The 21,136-nt window shown below is 39.4% G+C and overlaps 2 protein-coding genes across 5 annotated transcripts in view; one reads left to right on the top strand and one right to left on the bottom strand.

The window, feature by feature from the left end:
• The window catches only part of ACSL5 (acyl-CoA synthetase long chain family member 5), a 58,839-nt gene extending 56,859 nt beyond the window's left edge, over positions 1-1,980 (top strand). For all 4 annotated transcript variants that reach the window (XM_048505348.1, XM_048505349.1, XM_048505350.1 and 1 more), the window contains one exon: positions 609-1,980. In XM_048505348.1, coding sequence (XP_048361305.1) covers positions 609-746 — 138 coding nt within the window. In that variant the 3' untranslated portion in view covers positions 747-1,980. The remainder of the gene's footprint in view (positions 1-608) is intronic.
• A 2,854-nt stretch (positions 1,981-4,834) lies between these two features.
• Positions 4,835-20,345, bottom strand: ZDHHC6 (zinc finger DHHC-type palmitoyltransferase 6). Its single transcript, XM_048506229.1, has 11 exons — positions 20,222-20,345; positions 16,370-16,839; positions 14,892-14,983; positions 14,496-14,655; positions 13,414-13,575; positions 12,795-12,848; positions 9,980-10,147; positions 9,826-9,867; positions 9,195-9,340; positions 9,061-9,104; positions 4,835-5,438 (listed from the first exon to the last, which is right to left on the bottom strand). The coding sequence occupies exons 2-11, from the start codon at positions 16,697-16,699 to the stop codon at positions 5,335-5,337; spliced, it is 1,302 nt and encodes a 433-aa protein (XP_048362186.1). The 5' UTR covers positions 16,700-16,839; positions 20,222-20,345; the 3' UTR covers positions 4,835-5,334.
• Positions 20,346-21,136: the final 791 nt, after the last annotated feature.

Raw genomic sequence — 21,136 nt, 5'->3', positions numbered from 1 at the left:
TTTCTGGTTCTAGATGCTGAAATCTGTGATCCCTCCCTTTGTTACTTCTACTGTGTCTAGGAACAAATGAAATAGATGCTAGTTTGGATGCTAAAGGACTTCACATTTTTAAGTGAAGCCAAGTTGACCTTAATATTTGCCACTGGGCTTCCAAGAGAAAGTTGAGGAGGGCCAACAAATGGGTTTGCATGTTATTCTAGGCCATGATGCTCAAACTCTGTGACTGATCTTTAGCAAGTCAATGACTTTCCTGATTTGTACCTATTGCTATGTGTTTATCTTCCCAGCTGCTGAACTAGAGAGCTGGATGAATTCATATATCATGCGAAGTACTGTGATAAATCTTAAAAATAGTCAAATAATTGCTTTATCTCAAAGGAGATAAAACCAACGACTGACACTGAAGCTTTCTTGCTGCAGAAGTGTATGGGGGGATGGGTTCTGGTTTAAAAGTAGACTTCTGGTTCAGAAAAAAATCAATCAGTAGTGTAGTTTCTGTCAGATCAAATAGTCTATGTTCTGTGTTAAACTGTATGTTGTAGGACATCAAGCAAATTTGTATGGCACTCCTTATGACACGTATTTTATGATGCTCTCTCTGCAACTAGGTAAAGGACATCTACCTCCATCCAGAAATGTTCACAGTTGAAAATGGACTCTTGACGCCAACACTAAAGGCAAAGAGAGCAGAGGTGTCAAAACACTTCAGGAGCCAGATTGATGCCCTTTATACATCTAATAAATAAGGCGGCAAAGGCTAGCTTGAATATAAGCTTACAATGAACTACAAAAGCACTTGCCAGAAAACTAAAAAGTCTTATTTCCTTGGTCATCTGATGTCTTTAAAAAAAATGCCATAGTAAGGTGTGTAAAATCAGCAAGATGTTTAAATGAAGACTGCTGAGATGGTTGAGATGATTAAAGCAATTGTACAAGGTGTCCTGTTTCCCCAAATTACTACCTTGTCTCTTAGTAATTATTTAATCGAAATTGAGAAAGACCTTGATGGTATACTTGAATGTGACTGGTCTTATGGATAATCTTATGGATATGTGAGGAAAATATCTCTTGGAGAAAGAACTTTCTGTGGTAGTACAGATCAAAATGAAGTACTGGAATGCTGTGACTCTGTGGAATCGTATACTAAATGGTTCTACCCAATTGAGGTATGATTCTGATTAGAAGCATTTGTTTAACATTTTAGTCATGCCATGTCTGTCTTTGTATATATTTGCAAAGCACCTTACTGCTCTTAACTGTAATGGCAGTCATAAATGTACCTACCTCTTCTTGTTGGGAAATTCATATTTCTGCTAAAGCCTAAAATAACTGTTTTCGTACAAGATGACATGAATATGTGAAATAAAAAATGCACTGTCATATTGTCTAAGTACTTTGGCGAAAGCATCTTATCTAGAGCTTGATTTGTTGTGTGTGTGTTATGTGCTATCAACTCGTGTCCAACCCAAGAAGACCCTATGAATCAGGGTTGTGGTTTCCTTTTCAGAGTCAATGCATTTCATATTGGTTCTTCCTCTTTTTCTGCTGCCTTCTTGTCCTAGCATCATTTTCTTTCTGAGTGACTTTTATCTTCCCATAATGTGACCAAAGTACTTGTAGGGACAGTTCAGGCTTGACTTTTTCTTAAACCCACTTGTCTTTTTGGCAATCCTTGGTAAGCCTAGCACTTTCCTCCAATGCCACTACTGGAAAAGAACAGTAGAAGTGGACCCACTTCTATAACGATACTGGTTAGGTTGATACTGCACACTAGAGCCCTGGATTGTGCTTCTAATCTGCATAGTAGCAGGAAGCTGTTGTAGGAGTTTTGGAAAACAAGTCTTCAAGCTTGGAACTCTCAATCAAATCAGTAATTTCCTACCTGATGGCATGTTAACTACTCTACATAACATATTAACACTTATAAACTTCCAATTGTCTTAAGACTTTATTCAAGGAATAAAATTCTGTCTACAAAAATTCTTTCTACAGTGCTTTTTCTAGTTTTTATGTATTTCAGCGTTGAGTACTTTTTCCAATTGACTACAGTATGTTCTGGTATGTAAACTGCATGAATTCCTTCCAGTTCTAGGAGATACCAAATTGCACAGGAATTTGTGATCAGCGCTCAGGAACAGGCTTAAACACCTAAGTTGTGATGAGAACAAAGTTAAGCAAGTGATATCTAGACCAGTGTGGCCTCAAACAGCACTTAATCCATTGTTCTTAGGAAGATCTCAAGTAGAGCAAGACAGGAAAGCACTCAATTGTTACAGAAGATCATACCCTAAGACTATTCATGAAGTGCAGCTATGAGCAGGACTAGATCATGGCTCTGCAACCTTTTAGAATCAAGAGAAAAATTACACCAAAAATGAGCTGAGATCCTATAATAATAACTATTATAGTATCATAATAGTAACACTATAATAATTTATATGTTTAATAATAAAAGTTTCTGCAGCCTACATTCTGGTTAGTCCACACATGAGCTCTTACAACAAGTGACAGACAGGAGCACCCTGCGCACTTGTTAGTGCACTGTCAAAATATGTGCATGGTACACACTTGGCATTACTGTCAACTGTTAACCTGATAAGTCTTTTAATCCTACAATAGTTGTCTGATTTTTCTTTCACATGTTGGTTATTGCAACATCCTTCCTACCCCTTCTCCACAAGTAGATGCTTAATTGGACAGAAGCACTCATGATACTTTGCTGATTACATTTAAGTAGGTGTCTGTTCTACTTATTGTATTGAAAATCAGACATTCAAAACTCTTTCTGTTCTTGCTTGCATGAAACTGGAATTGGTCAGAAGCTTCTGATATATAGATTTCTGAAGATTCTTTAAGGTTTTTTTTAAAATACCAGTTATAAGGCAAGCAATGCATTGTTTTGCTAAATATCACTAGGATGCCAAACTTTTTTGCCCATTTTAAAGTTTTGGAAAACACTGACTCTCAGGACAATTTGGAAAAATTAAGGTCCTAATTCAACAGGACACATGGATTTGATTCCAAATTGCCAGCCACCAGTTTGTCATAGAAACATGAGCAACTCTAGTGAGTTTCTCAAGCTCTTGTATTTCTTCTTTGAGCAAAGACTTGGATTCAGTACAGATACATTGAGCACAGTAGATAATTCCTTGAGTTCTCAGTCTTTTTTCCTTCTATTTTGCTTCCAGGTGAGAGAAAATCCTCTTCCCCATCTCCACGGGTATTGAGTAAAGTTTTATGTGTTTGTCACTTCTCCTTGATAGAAAAAGGTGATACTGGAGAATAGCCTCCTTGTGCTATAAGTGGAAATGAAAGATGTCAGACAGAAACAGTGTAGCTCAGCATAAACCTTAACAGCCTGTTTTTGTAGTAGTTGGGATACACACAGGCACAAAGGACAGTCTGTGTACTGCCAGGTCAATGGTTTGTCTTTCACTGTAATCTAGCTGTAGGCTGTGTCTTGGCTTAAACAAGAGAAATGACTCTTACAAAATCTCAATTAAGTTAAAACAGCAATCTCAAATATCAACACTAGAACGTACGACTTCAGCAGTCTAAGCCTAGACTGGGATCAGATATAAGTTCTTCTACAACCTTGTCATTGTGATAAATTCCTAATTTCTAAACCTTTAACCAGAGGTTATCAACAGGAAGCACCTGTGCCAAACCTTCTTTCTTTTTCTCCCCTCCCCATGGAGATAAAACAGCCATGAGGAAACTATTCGCTGAACAAATCTGAGTAGACAACATTCCATCACGTCTAGCACTATATCAGAGGGCTACCAGATACTGATGAAAGCTTTAAAGGGGGCGGGGGATAGCAGGATTTCCCTACCATCTGAATATTGCCTCTGAAGTGGAAAATAACTTTGGAATTCAGCTAGTGGAATGCTGAACTTCCACCAACTGTATTTGTATTAAACACCTGCTTTTCCTTTGTAAGGGTTGCTAACCAAAAGATCATATTTCAAACCCTTCAACACAGCCATAAAAACTTTATAAGCAGAAACACAAATCATTGCAAGCAACCTTTTCCTAAGTCAAATTAACTGTACCCTATCTTGCATTTCCACAAGTACGGGATATAGAATAAGATATATTTCAACACACATGATCAGTAATGACTTCTTTTGACCAAATCATCACTGAATCAGTCTTTTTTAAACATAGCAACATTGGCTGGGAATGAAAATCCAGTACTTGCAACAGTAGAACCAAATTCTGCTAATGCAGAAAACAAATCCATAAGTTCCTCTTCTAGATGCAGTCTTTTCTTCCATGGATCAAGGCTAGGCCACTGGACACTGAGTGAGTGGGGACATGTTATCAGAAAGCACCCTCTCAGAGCAGTTTCCAGCTTTAAATCATATTAAGGACACTTTACTGTTACGTATTTTTAAGAGCCTGAAGCAAAGGTAAAGGTCATTCCAGGAGGGAACATAGCAGTCGCTGAACAGGCAGTGATACAAACCCAACGTTCTGCTTTGGATAGTGGTGTTAGATGGGTAAATGAACGTAACTGTCTGCATTTGTGTTTCTACAGGCATCCTACTCATACTTATTTCTTCTTCATTGTATGGTATAAGTAACCTGGGTTATTAATCTACCTATTTACTCTTACTGTAGAGGAAATAGTTGAAAGAAACATTTTGGACAGGCAGAAAATGAATGACCTTGTTCATTTTAGCAAATGAAAGGAAGAAAATAAATTTTTAGGTCAAGGCAACTTGGCAAAAAATGACCAGGTATTCATATTAACAGCTTCTCTTATCATAAAACCTCACTGTATTCATTCTGCAGGAAACTCTTCTATAAACACACATCACAGGCTATGTGCAGAATACATATTGGTGTTTATTTGCAAATAAAAAAAATCACTTGATTCTAAAAATAAAAAATTATTCCAGGTATTAAATCTTTTACTTGCATCTGCACTGATCCAAACTTTCCTACTTTAAGGTGGGTGTGAAAGTGTAACTTGAGGAACATAACAGTAAATAACAAGCATAATAGATTATACAGATATGCCTTTTAATGAACGGGACTTCAAAATCAAGAAATGTTACCACTGGTATGAAATACAATAAAAATGGATCAAATGATGATTTGAAGTATGAAATTTTAGTAGCAAAAGGCATCCTATGGAATGGCTTCCTCCATTTAAAAAATGGCAAAAACATTTATGGTTATGGCACTGGGACATCCATTCTTGTGAATACACAAACACACTCTTGGTTCAATGCATACGCTTATAATATGCAGAACAGTTCAAGTAAAAGGATAGTGGTCCAAAAGGAAAAAAAATACATTTACTAGTACAAAGCCAAGGAAGCGCTATCTTGTTTTCTTCTCTCCATTCGACTGTTGATCAGTTTCAGAATCATTCAGGCATTTCTCTACACACCTTCTTGGGAACCAGCCTCTGATTCTCTTTCCATCTTAAGAGAGAGAAAAATAAAAGCAAATTAGTGCCAGCAGTGCATTTTAGAGATCACCCCCACATCCCCCCCCCCCCAACAAACCAACCATGAACAGATGGCTGTGAAGTAAGCCTTTCTTGTTCACAGATGGATACCTACATCAAAGTATCTCTAGCCCAGGGGTAGGGAACCTGCGGCTCTCCAGATGTTCAGGAACTACAATTCCCATCAGCCTCTGTCAGCATGGCCAATTGGCCATGCTGGCAGGGGCTGATGGGAATTGTAGTTCCTGAACATCTGGAGAGCCGCAGGTTCCCTACCCCTGCTCTAGCCCATAATGCCAGTACAAACAGCCAGTTTGCAAACATACCATTTAATGTTCAAGAAAGAGCCCAGCATGAATACAGTGTCAGCGTGTGATTAATCAACAAGTTACAACTCTTGTGGTCAGCACATGGTTTAAGTGTTTCTTACTCCAATTTCAGACAATTTCAATTATATGTTCTTCCAGAACAGTTTCTGAATTTTTCCTTGTTAGACAGTGTTTTCCTTTTTTTGCAGCACAGTTGTAGATACTATATGACCATTCCTTATTCCGACATTGATGACAGAAAGTGCTATCAAGTTGTAGATAGGGGTATGCAAACAAAAAAGGTTTTATTTTATTTGATATTGGACCCCCAAAATATTGAAATTCTGATATTCTCATTTCCCAATACTGATATTGTATTCATTCAGGAGTTTGGGGGAATTAGCATTTTTGGGATCCATTTTTCCCTATGGGAAAACTTTTTGTGCGGCTGGGGGTGTATAGGCACTAAAACTGCAGCAGAGCTGTGGGTGCCTGTCGTTTAAATAATCCCCAAATTTCAAACAGATTGGACCAAGGAGTCCAACTTTATGGACCCCTGAACAGGGACCTCTGAACAGGGTGCCCCCAGCCATCCTTCATTGTTTCCTATGGATGAAAAAAACATGCCTGCAAGCAACAATCACTAGTCAAATCAAATCACACTTCCCATGCAAGAACCAGAACAACAAACCGTACAGAACCTTTGCAGGATACAACCCAGCAATTCCAGCAGAACTACAAAGAAATGTGCTGAGCCAAACAGAACCAAAAGCAAACCACAGAACCCCGGTAGTGGAAATTCCAGGTATGTGGGGGCACTTTTGCAAACCCAGCAGAACCAATGGCCATGTCTATTTGTTATCAGATATTAATCCCTCAATTACTTGTAATGTGGTGCTGTTTTCCTTGGCTGCTAAGAAAATCTGGGCCAAATTAACTCCAACAATATGTTAATGACATGGGTAGAAGTTAGCAGCTGGTGGGTAAGAATTCATTTTAACACATATTTATATCATTATTTATATTTTATATATTATTTGATTTTGTACTGTTTTTATTTGCTTCTATTTTGCTTCTATTTTTATTTAACAGATGTTCATATTTTATGAAGGCTTTTATATTTTAATACAGTGGAACCTCAGTTTTCGTTGGTAATCCGTCCAAAAAGAATCGATGAAAACCGAAATCGATGAAAACTGAGGCAAACTTTTCCATAGGAATCAATGTAAATCCAACTAATCCGTTCTAGGCACTCCAAAAAACATACCAAAAACACATTTTTGATGAATAAACATAGTGTTTAATGCTGAAAACAGTAACAAACAATAACACTAGGACCAGCTTCAGAGCCAATGGACCATTGTTGCACCAGAAAGCTGTCCAAAGAGGTCTGTTTCTGACGCCTCTTTAAGATTTGTCTGAAATGGGGAAAGATGCCTCTTTAAGATTTGTCTAAAATGGGGCAACACATTGTAATTAAACAAGTTGCAGACATAGCCTGCAATAGCTTTGTCTGGGTGATTTTTCTCCACAACCCCCTGCACTTTACTGCAAATCGATGAAAACCGAGGCAAATCAATGAAAACCAAGACAAATTTGTCACTGAAAAAACCAATGAAAACCGAAACTGATGAAAACCGAGGTTCCACTGTATAAGCAATAAAAGTTTTGACTGATCCACAGAAGCCCAGGAGAACCCATAGCTAGTGTGGCAGTGCAAGCCCAATCTCTGCAGGGTTTCTGAAAAGGGTCTGTTTTTTGCTTAAGTGTATCTGAATGCCCTAGTTGTAGCCTACTTATGGTGATTCCATAGGGTTTTCAAAACAAAGAGATGAACAGAGGTTGAGTCACTCCTGCTTCTGCACAGCAACCCTGTACTCCTTGGAGGTCTCTCATCCACATACTAACCAGGACTGATCCTGCTTAGCTTCTGACATCCCATGAGAATAGGCTTACCTGGGTCATGCAGGTCAGGGCAAACCTATACTGGAAAATATATGGTGATTTGAAATGTTTTACAACCCACCCTACACTTCAGAGTGTATAAGGCATAAAATTCAAAGTTTTGCTGCTCTCATGATTAACATGAATTTCATTCTTTACTATTTGAGTGATTCATTTAAAAAATAGCTATCTTTCTCAGAGATTTAAAGGAACCTTATTAGTGCATTGTAATACAAATAAAATGCTTCCCACTGCAAACAGATCTTTTCTATTCCACACAGTACTGAGAACTAGCAGTTGGGCCTATGAAATGATACCTTGGTGATCTAAAACTATCTCAAACTGGCTGGAAGAGTCTCTCAAAGGTTTCAGGCCCAGCCTTGCTGCATGAGGTTTTTTAACTGGAGTTGCCAGGAACAAAACCAAATATTTTTTGCATAAGCTTTAATTTTTCCCAGGAATTAGGAAATTCTGACAAGCTTGGAAGTTATCACAATTTAAGAGCCACACATGTACAGAAATTGTAACATGTTGTACCCCTAAAAAATGACCACCTTAAATCCTCCAAGTATGTTCTGTGGGAACATCATTTGTTCTCAGTTATTTGAATGAGAAGCTATAAGATATAAGAATCATACAAGATAACTTTGTAGTTTAGATTATACTTGTCAGTGTACAAGCATACTTTTAAAAATAATAGTAAATGTTGGGTACTGAAGACATGAAAGGCTTTCAGCATTTCTTTTAAAAGTCAGTTCCAAAGTCAGTCTGTCTAGCCCGGGGTAGGGAACCTGAGGCTCTCCAGATGTTCAGGAACTACAATTCCCATCAGCCCCTACCAGCATGGCCAATTGGAGAGCCGCAGGTTCCCTACCCCTGGTCTAGCCTCAACCAGGGCAAGGGGCTGTCTCATCAGTGACCTCTGCTTGGTGGAAAACTATGCCTGTGGACAGCAGGCTGGTCTCTCTCCCAATTCTGAAGGGCTTGTAAGGTGGAGTTGTTCTGGATGGCTTACGGTTGAGAGCAGTGATGGTTTATATTCCATCTCTCTTTATAATGTGGGACTGGCTAGAGTTTTAAATTGTATTTTATCATATTTTTTTAAACTGTTCTTATTGTATTTATTTTATTAATTGTTGTAAGCAACTCTGAGCCTAGCTTTGTGGTGGAACAGCAAGATATAAGTTGAAATAAATAAATAAAGTATCAGACAGCGCTTGATTTATGAAAAATTAAAGAACTTGAAGGTAATTGTTGAACTTAAAAAATGTAAGCATTCAAAAAAACCCAGCCCATCACAGGATATAGCTTTAGCAGCATAATTCTTTAAAAAACAAAATTTACCATCAGTTGTTAAATCAGTAATTTTATCTCCATACATCCAGTGTCTGAAAGAGAAGGAATACATTAATTAGGCCCAATACTTGTTTCAGAAATACTTCTCAACCAACTTCAAATTGAGACACCAGAATACAAACTTCAAGCCTCTAGTAGCTAAAATCAGATCCCCTTTGCTGAGTGCAATTCTAGGTTCTTCAGTGCATGGAGTGGTGAAGAAGGTCCTCAAGCCTTTTGTGAAAGGGCAGCAGGCACCACTGTAGTCTTCTATTGCTCGGTATCGCACCTGCCAATATTGAAATATCACAGTTAAAATGTGCAGTCAGATGCCAGGAACAAAACCAAATACAGCAGAAAAAAAAACACATAGTACATTTTTTGTGATCTTCCCGATTCAAAAAATATAACTGAGTAAAAAAGGTTAACTACATGAAAATTCTGCAGTCCTTCATGTCTCTGATATTATAAAAGCCATCTGGAAGTTGTGTGTAAAGATTTAGAAAAGTATGCCTATAGAGGCTGCCGTGAACACACAATCCGTATTTTAAAGTGATGGTAAAATGCCACTAGGGTCTGATTCTGTTCAGGCTTACAGAACAGTGCGGTTCTCCCCACGCCACGTGTTCCTCAGCCTGCTGCATTTGTGAGGATTTTAAAATCCCTTTAAAGCCCTAAGGCCATTGACTTCAAGGGTTAACTGTACAGGATTGTTTGGTCAGTCTCTGTCCATTTCAGAACTTGCTGAAGAGCAAGCATTCCAGGTATACTTACGCTTCTCACTCGTTTGTCAGCTTTTTGTTTCAGTTGCTCTATCTGCAAGAAATATGCATTGAAAGATTACAAAGCATTTCACCTGACAACAATTTCCATCTTTAAAGATATGCACTCATTTCAGTGTGGATGAGTGGATGGGTGTGGTAGTTACCGTCAGACTATACTGATGAGCACCTTCCAGCACAGGCCATTCCAAGCCATCTCCTTCTGGGATTCCAGACCAAGTGAATACCTGCTTGAAGTTATCCAATTTACTTCCCAAGTCATAAGGAAAAACAAAAGTCTCTCTTGTTTGGTAATATTGGATACGGTCTTTGGCCTGTTGGAGAGGTACATAAGTACAATAAATTCTACACAGTAACAACAGAATTCTAATGCTAGTTATAATTAGTGTTCAAATTATATGATTGGCAGGAAATGCAGTTGTAGATATCAATCCATTCAAGGAAGATGACAGTGTGGTGTAGTGGTTAAGAGTGCCAGACTGGTATCTGGGAGACCACGGTTCGAATCCCTACTTGCGCCACTGAAGCTCATTGGGTGACCTTGGGCCAGTCCCACTCTATCATCCTGCCTTACCTCACAGGGCTGATGTGAAAATTAAATGGAAGAGAGGAGAATGATGTAAGCCACACTGGGTTCCCATGGGGAGAAAGATGGGCTACAAATGAAGTAAATACATAAACGTATTTAGGAAGGAAGAAGCTCATTGAGTTGTGTAAAAATTCTCAGTTCATTTTTCAGAATTCTAAAATAAAAGACAGGCTAGGCTATGGAATAAAGAGAAGAAGCTCTAGCTGGCATAGGAGGGCAAACATGATTAAATATTCTGAGAAGAATTCCGAAAGAGAAAAAGCACAGCAGTAGTGTTCCTGAAGATAGGAGCATGCTGTGTGTTTGTGAGGTATGTAACATAATCATATCAATAGAATTTTCTAGCTGTGAAGAATATGAGCTGATTTTTTGGACTAACCTGTAACTTAAAACATTACAGTCTGAAACATTACAAGCTTCTGAATTACATGTTTTCAAACCGAAATTAAATCTAGAAGTATTAAATGCATGTTTCGGTTATCTGTCTAGACCTGTTTCCCTTTAGTAGAAAGGAAACCAAAACAGGCCTTGTGGATTGAGAGATCTGATTTCTCATGACCCTCAAGGCCAAAGTAAAGAATAAAACACATAAGAGGAGTATTTTTTTTAAAAAAAGAAGAAATGGCAGGAAACTTCTACGTCAGTGGTTATATTCCAGCATCACAGTATCTTTGTTTACTGACATGAACAGTCCTTGTATATCTCAAAATGTTCGCTATAGTTGTACATCCCAAAGTTTCCATTCCACTGCCTCTTTCAATAAGCCTTTTGTCCTTTATATTATACTGACCTCTAGTGATTCAGTCACAGTAGACATCAACACATTATACAACAAACACACACATTATTTATCAACCATTTAAAGCCCACAGCTCTTTTACTTACAAGAGTGTTTCATTCACATTAATCAATGGCTCAGCAACACAAGGTCATGTGATTCCTTGCACGATTGAAGATTTATTTCTTTATTAAACACTGAAGACCTTTTTGGTAAGGGACCTAATGGACACACTTCCTTTACTTACTCTAAAAAATACCTCAAAATGCTCTATTTTGAGGGCAAAAACTGACTTTGATTCACAGAGGGAAATATCGGAGGCAACAATGAAATATGACAACTTTAAAGATGAAGATTAAGGAGATGAAATATTTAGAAGTCATGCTAGGCAGTTGCTTTCTGACAAGAAATTAACACAAATTGTATTTCCCATTAAGTGTTACGAAAGCCATGGATTTTGATGTTTTTGAATATACAGTGAATAGTTAACAGACTAATTTAAGGTGTGTTTTCCATGCAGAAGAAAACACAAGTAAGGATGCTATCTCCTGGGCCAAAAGTTACATTCAGATTTTGTTTGTGATAGTCATGAACATGATGAAATGTAAGGCTGGCAGATTCCCTTCCCTCCCTTGTGCAATACTGCAAAATGGAATGGGATGTCCAATTTCTGATCTTTGACAGGGTGCAATTAACATTTATGCCCACTGTCAAGCATTTGGGAGTATCCTGGGTGCCTCATTATTTGTGGTGGATGAGGTAACAAATATAGCTCATCTGGCGTTCTACCATCTGTGCCAGACAAAACTACTGACACCCTATCTATCCCCACCCAATAGCCACAGTGATCCATACAATGGTCACCTCCAGACTAGACCCCTGCAATTTGTTCTACATAGGAATGCTATTAAGTCTTCTTTGGAAACTCTACCTGGTACAGAATGAAATGGTATGAGCCCTTCTGGGGATCCCAATATGGACACAAATCCAACCACTGCTCAGCCAACTGACCTATTTTCAGGTGGAGTACCAAATTAGCTTTCATACTAACCTTCAAGCCATAAACAATCTGGGGACTTTGTATCTGTGGGACTGCCTCTTCCAATACATTCCTCAAAGAGCATTATGTTCATCTAACAACAACTTGCTAGAGGTCCCTGACCCAAAGCTGTCCTTGACCAGGGCATGAGCCCTTCCAGTTCTGGCCCCAGTCTGGAGGAATGCTTTGTCCAGCAAGACCTGTAAAACTTAGTGCAAGTTTGCAGGACCCTTTAAGACACAGCTGTTCCAACAGACTTATGGTTGAGGACAGCAATGGTATTCCCTCTATTGGTCTCCCCTTCTCCTTTTTCTTTCTTCCTCATTTTATTCCCTCCATGTGTTCCTGATATTGATGTGAATAGTGGTTTTAAGGGGTATAATAGTTTTAACTGTTATCCCGCAGTGCAGTCTATGATGCCAAGATACAGAGGATTTTATTGTTTACGTTGTTATGAACAATGTTATATGCTGCCCCGAGCCTGCATGGGGAAGGGTGGCCTCTGAAACACAACAATTAATAAATAAAACAAGATACATTAGAACATAAACTTACTTTTTCTTCAATCCATGATTCAATTGAAGTTTTGTTCCTTAAAATAACTTTCATCTATGAGCAAGAGAAAGATTAGTACTCATAGGCGACTTAAAAACTTAACTGACTTGGGTTCCAATCTCACTTTTGACATGCTGCAGGAATTTCCACTTGTGGAAGAAAAAAAACTTAATGTTCACTAAATCCCCACATCGCACTGCAGCCCCTCCCTTCAACCCCATTATGTTTCTAGGTATTCACTGACTGGTGTATGTGTGTATGTCACAATCCCAGGGGGCACAGAGGATTTCAATGACAGGATAAAATATTGTAATTTATGCAGTACAGCTCCATTACCACTGTATGAAACCCCCAGCCATAGTCAGTAAACACAAAACGTATCACAGTCAGAACTGGTATTAATTAAATATGTCTTTAAAACAAAAGCCAGCCAACAGGGCTTGTTGAAACCTTGTCCAGCCATTTAAATCACTTTGGCTGAACTGCTTGCTGCTAGGAAAAAAAAAACTTCCAGAACAACCAGCGATTGACAGTGCAATGAATCATAAAGAGTTACTCATATCATAGTACCCTTGCAGTTGAGATGTAATCCATTTTATTTTTTAAAAATTACACTCACCTGGATTGCAAACAGCATACCAACAGCTATAGTTGTCCCCAAAGCCAGTCCTAAGGCAAATAAAGATGCAGCAAACGCGGACAATCCAAAAGGGATAATTGGGTGGGGGTCTCTTCTGGCTACACTCATATCAATCCTTACAGAACTCCAGCCAAAGGATATCTTGGGAAAGGAAACACAAGTACAGAAATTCAGAACTACTATCTACAAAAAGCAAATCAATCAACAAAAAATTGTGTTAGCGTAACTGTACCTTGGCACATCTTCAGATGTTATTATAAGATCTTATTACAACACATGCTAAAACAAGCTGAGATTTGCAGAAGTTACATTTTGCCCGAAAGAGATCTCTGATTGATTAAAAATATGCGTTCTCTGTTTTAGTCACAGCCCAAGTGCAAGTGGATAGTTCACACTACATCGGACCCTAACTGGCAATCTAGGCATTTGGTAGGTTCTGGAGCTCTTCCATGCTAAGAGAGAACTGTCCTTGTAAAGCAAGCTACTCTGCAAAAATTCATTGACCTAATTATAAATTCTATGCCTCCTTCACATGGATGTGTTTATTTTTTCTTTCTGTTTATGGTTTTATGAATTCATTTCTGTAAAATTTTAGGCAATGTTTGTGAGAGTCTCTGCAGGCAAGAAGAAATGCCTGACTTCAGGTCAGAGCATACATAAAGCTGCCTTTATGTATGTTTTCATGCCAATTGGTCTATCAAACTCAGTTTGTCCAGACTGGCAGCAGCTCTCCAAGACCTCAGGTTGAGACTTTCTCCATGCCTGCCGCCCAATCCTTCTTAGAGGTGATGAGGATTGAACCCGGGCCCTTCTCCATGCAAAGTAGACACTCTACCCCTGAGAGGCTACTTAAGTGCAGGAAGGAAAAAAAGGGGACAAAGCAAATGTCACATTTCTCCAAAAAGATACCAGATGTATAACACCCACACCAGTAAACTGCAATCTAATCACACAGATGTCATCTGTCATATAATCATCACATTTGGAAGATATGGATCACTTTCCTTCCTAGAGTTGTGTTAACTTGTTGATGTTTAATGTATCCAAGAGCATTTTCTTACCCTGTTATAAAGCTGAGTGTACATAGTCATAACAAAAATGAAAGCAGCGTGGATACATCCTAGGGGGGCCAGCAGAAGAAAGAGAGTAAAGGAGGCATGATTCTGAAAGCCACAACAGTTGTTGATCCAAGGACAGTGATGGTCCATCTTCATCACACACCTAGGAAAGAATTCACACCAGTGTACCTTAAATGAATATTTAAGGTGGGTATAAACATAATGTGGGAGTCTGGAATGAGTATGTATTTGTAAGTTCTAAAAGGTACATAAAACATCAAAATGCTTCCAAGCAGCTGTTTACTTAAGTAGGTGTTTACAGTGTTAATGAACAATTAATATTGTAATATACAAATAGACTGAGGGAGAACGAAGAGAGAGATCAGTCAGTAATGATACCTGTTACACTTTCGGCAGTGATGTGAGCGTGGAGCCTTGTAAGACTGACATACTTTACAGTACTGAAGATACATGCAGTCCTGAGAATTTTCCTTAAAATATAGAAGAGAAAGCAGGTGAGGAGCATGAAGCCTGCAGACTGCATCTCAACCTTTCACAGCTTTGTTCTATCTAGGTATCCGTTGGTACATTCTTTCTAATTAGAGAGAACAATTATAAGGAAGAGGCCTCACCCTTCACTCATCTGGCAATTGTTTTCTGTTAAAAAATAAACCTTGCACACAGATTCACGCTATCTGCATGAAATACAATTCAGCCCAAACTGTGGTTATTTGTTTCTATTTATAACTGCCTACCCATCCATGTAACACCTTGGTTACCTCCACACAGAGATTTAATTCCAGTTAAGCAACCAAAGTGGAGTGGAGTTTTTTTTTTTTTTTGGGGGGGGGGGGTAGGTAGGTAGGTGAAAGAAGCATCCACATGATGTCCTTCCCCAATCATCCGTTTCTGGGTTTTTCTTGCTTTGATATAACCTTGTCAAAATCTTCAAAATTTCAGTTAAAACCACTTTGCACGCGTATGGGCGGAAAGGTATGCAAGGTCACCCACAATGGCACTATTTCTCCCCTGCATCACCAGGAGGCTTTCTTTTTTATTAGCAATTGCTAGATCAGTACACAGCAGTAGAAAAGAGCAAGATTTCAGTAGCCCCTTAAAGCCTAACAACATTTCTGGCAGGGCATGAGCTTTCATGGGTCACAGATCCTTTTTTTTAGACGCAGAGCAATAACTTTATAATGATTGGTTGCTATGTTTGACTAGCACCCCTTAATTCCCAGTGTTAATATTTTTAAAAAGTCTCTCAACCTTAGACTTCTTAACATATCATTTACACTGTAGTTATCTAGCAATTGCTGATCTTTTAAAAAGCTCCATCCAACAGAACATGGAGAAATGGCAAATGCAGAGGGGCCAATACAAAGAAAGTACAAGAAAAATTGTCATCTAGACACTCCACTGCTACTGTGAATCTCAACAGCTGTGTGGAAGCAGCTTTACCTCCAGGTAAACATGTATATGATTAAACTTGAAGCCCCATTTTGTTCAAAGAGACGTACTTCCAAGTAGATATGCATAATATTGCTGCCTTAGTCTCCATTTTCCTAAATAGTCAGATTTTTAATATTTTTCCTGGAAAACTGAAAAAACATAACATCATACAATACGATGAGGCAGAACTTCTTGCTGCACCCAGGCTACCTACAAAAAATTGTTATTGACGGTATGGATAAGATTCCAAAATCACTCTGGCATACAAATCTGACCACCCACCAGATGGCTCCCATCTCGACCTGATTCAACACATCAATCAACTACAGTAGGCTCACAAATTCCACTCTAGGCTAGTATCTGCTAGGTTAGTGAAGGTCATTAAAATTAATTTATTTTTAAAAACCCATTTTATATTTGCTTACTGGTGTCCATCCCCTAGGAACATATCCAGGGCCAACAAACATGGCATTGAAGTAGTTGTAAAGAATCATAACAGTCCAATTGATAAGCATGATGAAATTGATACTTCCTCCTGTTGTGTCCAAAGGCCAGTACCATAGAACAGCATCGATTATAGCCATGGCAGAACATATTGCTATTACACTGAGAGCTATGATAGGGCCCCAGTGGCACAGCCTCTTCAGTTCATGCAGATTTTCAAACTTTATAACTGAACAAAGCATCCCCATTTTGCAGCAAAGCGCTCTTCTATTTTGAACAGTTCCTTTCAGGTACAGGTTTCCATTTGTCATATGTTTTCATCTCTATAGCCTTGGTTACATGTCCAAATACCACGTGCAGAAGAGATGGGATTACGTCATTTCTGAGAATCATTAGGTAGAAAAGCTCTTTTTGTGAGACACTGAAGGAAAAAACTTCCTCTACAACCCACCTAAACAAAGGAAAAAAGAGGAGCATTCAGAATAATCAAGATGCAACATTCTTTAGACTAAAAGGAATTTAACAAAGTTTACCATCACCAAACTGATGCTTACACAATTTTTGAAAGGTTTGTTTCTTAAGATGCAAACAAATGTAAGATCAGGACAGATATACAAAACACATAGCTATTTTGCTTTGTGATCAGTTGGGGGCCAGGCATAATTTAGAATTCTTTCATAGTCATATACTGGCAATGGAAAACATATACATGCAATACTTTTAATTAATAACCACCATATTAAGATCCTGTGCCTTAAGATTAATCAACAATACAGGTTTTCTAGAAAAATGTGAATTAATTTTTTAAATTCAAATTTAAATAAGCATTTTAAAATGTCAACACAATTTAAGTAATGTTAACACAGGAAAGCAATTACACCATCTACAAGCCTCGATCAATATCAAGTTCTGCAGCTTATCCATACTTCATATCACAAATTTAGCACACCTAACCTGACTGATTTGCAAAAAAAAAAGTTCTAATCTGTAGTATAATAGGCCTAAAAACACTGGATAAACAAACACTATATTTACCAATGGGGAGTGGAAAATTTTCTGTGAAAAGAAGAAATGGCATTGACTTTTTTCCCTACATAAAATTTTGCATCATTAATGTAAAATGGAAAAGGTCTATTGGACCTTGTACATAGATCCTAGGTCAGGGGTAGGGAACCTGCGGCTCTCCAGATGTTCAGGAACTACAATTCCCATCAGCCTCTGTCAGCATGGCCAATTGGCCATGCTGGTAGGGGCTGATGGGAATTGTAGTTCCTGAACATCTGGTTCCCTACCCCTGTCCTAGGTCTTCAACTTTTCTTTAACCAGGACCCATCTTTAACCACAGGCAGCATATCAAACACACTTGCAGTGCAATCCTAAAAAGAGTTACTCCAGTCTAAGCCCATTCATATCAGTGGGCTTAGATTGGAGTAACATATGTAAAAGAATCTCTGTTAGCATGTGATAGTCACATGACTAGACAGGTCAGCAAAGACAAACTGAGCACCAAGAGGTGTACTGAAAGGAGAAGCAAGCAAAGGGTTACAGCCATGGAGGAATCCTCTCCACTGCTGAGCATTCTTGCTTCACTGTCCTACTGCTCTTCTAAACTTCCATGTAAAGGGAGGCAGCAGTTGTGGTGCCCTAGAGTATAAACTTCTGCATTAGCAATAAGTCCTTCCCAAAAGCAGCAATAAAACACAGTGGCTCTACACGAACTTGTAACCTAGCAAGTGGCTACTTCAATCCACCTGAAGATCCTGACCTATAGGTTGAAAAACAGTGGTTTAGAACTAAAGATAGAAAAATTATGCGTGGACAGAAGGGACTAAACCTCCTGGCTGAAAGAGAAATAACTATTTCTTTCAGCAGTGAAATTTGAGTGAGCACTAGTTTTGACTGTTAGTATCACTGATTCATCAGAAACCCGACCAGTGTCAATCCTTTTTGTTGCAATGTTCTTAACACATCCTGGGCAGGAACTAAACAATATGCCTGTGGATTTCCTCACAGTACTGATGCCCATGCTAGATAGTTTTGGTTTTTCTTTTTTTTTAAACTAGGACTTTTAACAACAGTTTGTGCTATAGCAGTGTAGTCGATATTTCTTCACTGCAAATGCAAAATCCCATAGGGGCCAACCAGTTCCTCTGAAGGGCCAACAACAAGGCACAAAGGCAAAGGCCTTCCCTGATGTTATCTCCTGGCATTGTGATTCAGGGGCTGACATCCTCTGAGTGGAAGTTCCCTTTAGCCACTGATAAATCTGTCATGTAAAGAAATATTGCCTTTGTCTTGAATCTACTGCCCACCAGTCTCACCGGATGCCCTTGTTTAGCCTTACAGGGGAATCTGGGGATAATAAAGCACTGGCAACAGCAATATTAACTCTGACTGTCTAGACCAGGGGTAGGGAACCTGCGGCTCTCCAGATGTTCAAGAACTACAATTCCCATCAGCCTCTGTCAGCATGGCCAATTGGCCATGCTGGTAGGGGCTGATGGGAATTATAGTTCCTGAACATCTGGAGAGCCGCAGGTTCCCTACCCCTGGTCTAGACTGTTTCCCTGATCAACTTATACCCTTGACCCTTCTACTTTAAGCCCTGGTGTGTAAAAAGACATGCACACTGCAGTTGTCTAATTTTGCTTTCCCAGGCCAAAACTGGTGTTTAAATCAGTGTGTGTACGTTGTGGTAGGGTTGGGAATCAAATGCATCCTACAAGCTCTCACAGTCCTCAAAAAGCCTGACATAACTTGGTTTGCTCCAAGACTCATTCCACATTCTACTCACCCCTAACTATGGGGCCTGACATAATTTGGTTTGCTCCATGACTCACTCCATATTTTTATTAGCCCCAACCTACTACCCCTTGACCATTTCACATGAGGACAAAGGCCAAGTTAGGTTTCAACCTCAGGTTCTTCTAGAAGTTGCTGGCTGCTAGAGTTACTTTTAGTAGTTACAGTACTTGCACTCAGCAGTCGGCAGAAACTAAAATTAAGCGAGAAAGTTAGCTGACTTCTGCTGAATTCATGGGCAGCCCAAAGTATTACACAACAGCCTAAGAGACATATAATCAAAGGCAGCACTGAGTTTGGCTTGGTCTATTGAGATTACAGGTTCTGATTTGTTTACAGAGTTAGTCCATATGTGAGTCTGCTAGTACAATAAAAACTGATGCAAGGAATGTAATAAAAATCATCACGCTTTGTGCAAAGGAAAAGGTATTATAGAAATATATAGCTATTTACACTGCAAGAACCGGGCCAAGCAGTAGAATATGAGTAAGAAACGGAACTTAGCTTTTTTGCTACTTATGCATTTGCTACTACCTCAACGGTCTTTAAGGGACAGTTACAGGAAAAAGGCACAAGAGCAAGACTTGGTAGCTGCACAAATAATGACAGTAAAGGCCCCAAACTAACAGTTTACATTTTTCGGGGTTGTCTGTTCTTCCTGCCATAACATAATTGCATTATTTCATATTTTTATTTTAAAAAACACCAAGACCTCTGCAGGAGAAAACACCCCCCCCCCCCCGTTCATGGAGGGGGAGGAATATTTTTTTTCCAGACTTACTTCCTACAACAGCGCTGTGCTTTTAACTGACAAGCAACAATTCAGCAGGGAACTAGGCTGGATTACCATCCGACTGGCAACAATGAATAGCACAGCGGTCTTTTCAACAAGGCGGTGAAAACAGCGAATGCACATTGCCGACTATCCGGCTGCTCCTGCTGCTTTCTCCTTTTCCTGGTCCTCCCCTCCCTCCCCGGAAGCACCTCGACTGCGGCCTTTTCCGTTCTCGAGGCAGAACGAAGCGCCTTACCAGTGCAGAGCTAAGGACCGATCACTCAGCCCCGGCCATGCTCTCCATCCTCCCGCTCGCTCGCCTTTTCTGTACCCGCTTCCCCGGGCACCTTGATTATAACCCGGACATGCAACCCTCCAGTTCCGCCCTGACTTCGGCGTGTTTTCAGGAACCTGGCAGGTCCTTGGAGAAAATACTTCCGTCCTCCACACAGAAACATTTTTATGGCAGTGGGCGTTAGTAGGGCAATTCTTCGGGGTGGGTGGGTGGAAAGTGTCCATGCTCAGAGATCAAGTTGTGGGGCTGTATCGCCCTGGGATTCCAATTCAGCTGAATTCCCGTGGTGAAGTTATGCGGGTAGGGTGGCTATCACACCGTTGCTAAGGTTTCGGAAGTTTAATAAAGGGGATATGCATATTTGTTACAACTCTTCTATCAAACTAAGAAGCATAGCGTGCCACACCGCATACCATCTCTGAAACATTGTTTCCAACTGTTCCAACCCTTCATTTTCATTCAGTAGCGCTTACTATCTGGAAGGACAGTTGAGGAACCGAAATCATGCATTCGCAAAGGTATCTTCTTTTGGCAAGTGCCGTGTTCCTCGCCTCCCCACTTCCTCCATTTAACTTCCAAGAAACTGGAACTTGAAAATCTGCAAGTCTATCTACTGACAAATAAAGTGTTTTAATACAACCCTTAAGGAATCTCGTGATTACTCAAAGCCGTGACATTTATTGCAGTAGCAGTTTTGGTGGCCTAAACTCACTTCAGGTGCGCGAAGAGACTATAGCAGCTCACTTCGTGGATTAGGTGAAAGAGAGCCTTCGAAAGTTTATGCTGCAATAAACGTGCCAGCGTCCGCACGAGACTTCTTTTCGTTTCAGCTGAGACAGACGAAAACAGCTGGGATTTTTTAATAAAATTTTAATA

Source organism: Sphaerodactylus townsendi, linkage group LG08 (assembly GCF_021028975.2).
Source record: "Sphaerodactylus townsendi isolate TG3544 linkage group LG08, MPM_Stown_v2.3, whole genome shotgun sequence".
Classification (NCBI taxonomy): Eukaryota; Metazoa; Chordata; class Lepidosauria; order Squamata; family Sphaerodactylidae; genus Sphaerodactylus; species Sphaerodactylus townsendi.
Note: the sequence above shows the minus strand (reverse complement) of the source record. Positions and strands in the feature narration are given on the sequence as shown.

Coding starts and splice junctions, on each gene's coding strand:
- ZDHHC6 (XM_048506229.1), bottom strand. CDS start 16,699: ATGACAAATGGAAACCTGTACCTGAAAGGAACTGTTCAAAATAGAAGA. Junction 9,868..9,979: donor CTCATCAGTATAGTCTGACG/GTAACTACCACA, acceptor TATTTCTTGCAG/ATAGAGCAACTGAAACAAAA. Junction 9,341..9,825: donor CTGACAAACGAGTGAGAAGC/GTAAGTATACCT, acceptor CAATATTGGCAG/GTGCGATACCGAGCAATAGA.